General features: G+C 31.0%; 1 protein-coding gene across 1 annotated transcript; it reads right to left on the bottom strand.

Annotated features, from left to right (window-relative positions):
* On the bottom strand, positions 1–2,427 carry LOC123899976 (40S ribosomal protein S3-1). The gene is made up of 6 exons (XM_045951254.1): positions 2,269–2,427; positions 2,026–2,173; positions 1,738–1,909; positions 668–722; positions 448–579; positions 1–340 (listed from the first exon to the last, which is right to left on the bottom strand). The coding sequence occupies exons 1-6, from the start codon at positions 2,296–2,298 to the stop codon at positions 161–163; spliced, it is 717 nt and encodes a 238-aa protein (XP_045807210.1). The 5' UTR covers positions 2,299–2,427; the 3' UTR covers positions 1–160.
* Between the last annotated feature and the right edge of the window lie 2,566 nt (positions 2,428–4,993).

The raw sequence follows: 4,993 nt of genomic DNA, 5'->3' as shown, positions 1-4,993 counted from the left end.
TAAGAAAAATAATAATAATTAATGCTTAAACGCTTGTAATTGAGTATAGCAACTTCCATAACGAGTCAAGAAACTACAAAATTTTGAACGAAGTGTTTGAAAATAAATATTGCACGAAAGTTCAGCTACGGGGAAAAACTCAAGAAAAATCACAACATCTTTAAGCAACAATGGGACCCTCAAGATCAGTAGTGGGCAAAATAGCAGCAGCAGTCGTGCTGTAATCCTCCTCTTCCTTTGGAGTGTGGATAGTGACAATATCAGGGAGGGGAGTTTTAGGACCCTGTTTCCCTTTAGGATCCCAATCAAGCATGATCTTCACTTTGATACCAAGAACACCCTACAAGACAGCAAGTAAAAAATTGTAACAAACAAAATGAATGAACAATAAGAAAACGCTGCTGGCAAAATAATTCTAACAGTTAACTATGAAGAGCATAAGCAAACCTGTCTGAGGAGAACATGTCTAACAGCAGAGTCGATGTAATCTTTGACTGGTTGCCCAGAAGAAATCATGTATCCATCCTTGAACTTCATGGATTTAGCTCTTTGGGCCCTCAATTTTCCACTGACAATGACCTAATAAAATCAAACAGCAATTACACAATCAACTTAGTACAAAACATAATATAATAAATGAGTTCAAAGCTGTTTATACAGAACAAACCTCACATCCTTTGGCCCCACTTTCCATAACGAATCTCAAAACACCATAGCAAGCCCTGCAACATATAATTTGTGACATGGTTAGTATTGTCAGCAAAAAAAATATGTCCAAGAAATTAAAATGGGAAGGTTTTCACTTTTCAAAAAGGGTCTTGCTAAAAGTGGAAGCTTAGCATTGAGAAAAACATTCTGACTTTTAGAAATTTTAATGTGCCGGTTTTAAGACAAAATTTCTATATTGAGTTTCCTAACATGTGCCCTTACCAGCTCTAGGGCACATGTTAGCATTATCCTTTCAAAAATTAGCATCTCTAGGATAATCTCTAGTCATATAAAATGTCGAAACCTGTCGTTACAGAAAAACATCTATGATGATAAAGAAACAATCATGCACATAACTTTAAAGGTGGACAACTATTAAACAATTTGAGTGGATTCATTATAACATTTTATGTGTTCACATAACTAAGAAACCTGGGATGTGTTACAATTATTTGATAGTAGGGTTGTATTACAATTAGTGTAGAAACAATATGTGATTTACACCAAAAGCACACATTAAAGATAAAATATGGCTTGCAGAGCAAGAAGCCATTATGCTTTGACAGCTAAACATATCATTTTCATTATTTAGGATGTAGTAAGACAAGATAACAAGTTAGGACTTCACACAACATCTCAAGCTAGTCTAGTTTAAATCAATCATAAAATTAAATAAAATGAACCATTCTTACATTTCCAAATCAACAGCAAACAAATAACATTTGATAAAAAAATTATTTATGATGGACTTTGTTCTGGAATAAAACTTCCGCTAAATATGTAATTTGTTGCAACATTTATGTTACACATCAATATCAAAGGAGTTGTATTCATTCTTTGATGATCAAAGTCAATATAATAAAACTTTTTTAAGTTGTAATTTGAGATAGCATTTATGTTAAGCATCAATAATCATTAAGCAATAGAAAAACTAGAAATATCAAATTCTTACTTTGCAACAAATAATAATCTAATGTATTATTGCTAGCATTATAAGATTCAATTTTGAAAATCCAATAAATAATATACCTGCGCACAGCAAGACCGCCGAGGAGCTTGTAACGAAGAGATTCAGCTTGAGCAATAGCACAAAGACCTCTATTGTTAACCTTTTCAGCATAAAGTTCAACACTGTTTTCAGGAAACTTAAACCTCTTCTGAACCACTGAGGTAAGTTCTCTAATTCTCCTTCCCTTTTCCCCTATAAATAAAAAACAACAAAAAATCCCAAAATGAATAACAATAACAATTCATATCAAATCAAATTCAATTCAACCAAAGTAATTAAAATTTTCAAAATTTAATTCATTAACATACCAAGAACAGCTTGGGTACGAGTAGCTCTGATGATAATCTCAGTGCGCATAGGTGTAACCCTAACTTCGACACCAGAGTAACCATCTTCAGCAAGTTCACGGGTCAAAACTTCATTCAATTCAGCGAAGAAAACTCCATCGGCAACGAACTACAATACAAAACTCACAAATCTTAACAACAACGTATAAAATTGAACAAAAGCAGAAACAGTGGAAGGATAGAAATGAGATTTGTGGAATATACCTTTCTCTTCTTGCTCATTTGAGTCGCCATATTTGCAGAATCGGAAGGGGGTTGAGGAAGATGATGGCGCGAGATCTGAAAACAACTAACCCTAGTTTTGGAGTAGAGACCAGAGAGTGTGCAACGATGATAATGATTCAATTTATATTAGGACTGGGCTGGCCCAATTTAGTTTAGGGTTTTTACCATTAATGGGTCAGATTACCTTAATTTATTTTTCTTCAAGAACATCTTTTTGCACCCCTAGGTTTTCTCGTGCGCCCCAAAAATTCAAAAAATATCCCTTGCTACTTAAGTACCAACTCCTAAATGGGGCGAAAATCTGAAAATTAATTTGCTATTTAAGTAGCGAATTCAGGGGGCGCAAAACCTAGAAAAATATAGCTTGCTACTTGTAGCGAACAATATAAAATATAATATTTGTTCCCTTCACCTTTCCTTCACTCCTATGAAAATAGTTTTATAAAATTTTCTAGGTAAAGTGCGAAATCAGTTCGCTTAAATAGCGAACCGTGTTTTTTCAAATTATGCATCATTCAACACTTGCTACTTATCTTGCGAGAGAGGTATTTTAGGAGATCTAGAGGGCGTTTGAAAAGTTCAGAGGGTGCAAAAAGAAGTTCTATTTTTTTCGTTCAGTGTTTTATTTTACCTTTAAACAAGATTACTTATTTTTCATTGATATTTTATTTTATGTTAAGAGAAACCTTAAATTTTAGATCAAATGTTTTTTCTTGTAAAATATACATGAAATGCTAATAACACATTGTCTCTATTTAGATTTTTAGTGAAAAAGAGTAGCCACACCACAAATTTTAATGTCAATTGATTTTTTTATTTTTTTTATAACAACCGATAATTATAAGTAGGGAAAATATTTGTATCCTACACACGATGCCCCGTTAAAAAAACAGTCATCCATAATTAATTACACAAACATTATAATATTTTGAACACACTGCACTATAATTTATTCAGAACACAAAACAATTGAACACATTACATGTGCATTGGTCTGATATTGTTGCTATTATGAACATCAATATTCCACTATTTCCAAAGATTTTGGCAGATACACCCCCAAAAAATCGGCCTAGGGACACAATTGACTATTATTCCCTTATGATTTGCAATAGTAAACCTGATCCATTGTTTTCATTTTAGAGTAATTGCCTATTTTCATTTTAATTCCAGCTGCTTAGTTGTGACTGGCTAAGATAATAAGGTGTCTCGTTTAATTTCCAAGCACAACTTGGAATGAGTTATGAGATCACTCTGATCAGAGTCAAGACTACTCAACTTCTAATTTAGTCTCATTTTTACATATGTATTAGTCAATTTACATGGTCTTCATTTTTTTTCTTAATTCAATCGTTAGTAAATTACAAAAAAAAAACACTTAAGAAATTAAAGAGAAAACAATTTGGATAAATGACTAAAATTACTACATCGTAATAACGTAAGAATTTTTTTTTTAGAGAAGACTCAAATATGTTTAGCCACATGCATTATATAATCTCTTCAATTTTTTCACATATGTGTTAGTCGATTTATATCCTCTTCAATGTTTTCTCTCGTATTCATTTTTCTTAATTTAATCATTAGTAAATCACAAAAAAAAAATACACTTAAGAAATTAAAGAGAAAAGAAAAGTAAATGAATATTGAATGACTAAAATTACTACATAATCAACATAAAAGAAAAAATTGAAGATGATCCAAATTTATTTAGTCACACCGCCCACACACATTTGATAAGAAGCTTTTTGATCTCTTTTTGTCTTTGTTTGTATGTCATTTTCCATTTTCCATTTTCCGTTGACAATGTACACCTTGTTTCATTTTTTGTCAAAAAGACTTTGTTATTGTATATAATACTTTTTATAATACTATTAATAGTCAAAATTGTTGTACCAAAAAAGTTCAAAATAGTCAAAATTGAAATCAAAGTACAAATGTCGACAATAACATCTTAAATTAGTAAAAGATATTGTGATAAATTTAGCCACTCTTACCAAAGAATGAAGAACAGCAACGTAAACTTTCTTTTCAAAAAAACTCTGCCATAGAGTTGAGAAAAAAATACAGAAGACTTGTAAAAAAATTAGCTACTTTTCCTTTACATATCTTGATTTTGAAAATGTACTAACAAAATCTAATTTTTAAAAGTTATTGTCACGTATAACAATTTTTTTTATTGCTATGTTATATGTACGAAGTTTCTCTGTTGAACGGTAACACAGAAATAGACAAGGTCTTTTCTTTCATCAGAATGATTTTGATATGTAGTGAGCTCGAATTTTTTACCATCTACTTATCCTAATAGATTTTTTTTAATTCGTAGTTGTTAGAGCTCAAATCTTTGATCATCTACTTAAGGAGTTAAAGTCGCTTACCCTTAAATTAATTCATCGAGCTAAAACAATTTTTTTTATCAAAATATACAACAACATTGATTTGATAACCTTCTAAGCAAATTTGTTTGGATAAATTAAAAAAAGACCGAATAGTAAAGAGAAAAATATCAAAGAAACGGATAATCATAGTTTGCAAGAGTACGTAAATGAGGAGAGCAAATTATTAACAATCAAACTGAGGACATGAATGAAGAAATTTGACAAGTCAAATAATTTGGATCAAACGATCATGTATGTAGAATTGCAGAAGAATAATAAATTAAGTGTATTTTTTTTTGTCAAGTAGTCTATTGGCTAGAAAATCTATC

This window comes from Trifolium pratense, linkage group LG1 (assembly GCF_020283565.1).
Source record: "Trifolium pratense cultivar HEN17-A07 linkage group LG1, ARS_RC_1.1, whole genome shotgun sequence".
Taxonomy (NCBI): domain Eukaryota; kingdom Viridiplantae; phylum Streptophyta; class Magnoliopsida; order Fabales; family Fabaceae; genus Trifolium; species Trifolium pratense.
This window is presented reverse-complemented; position numbering and strand designations above follow the sequence as displayed.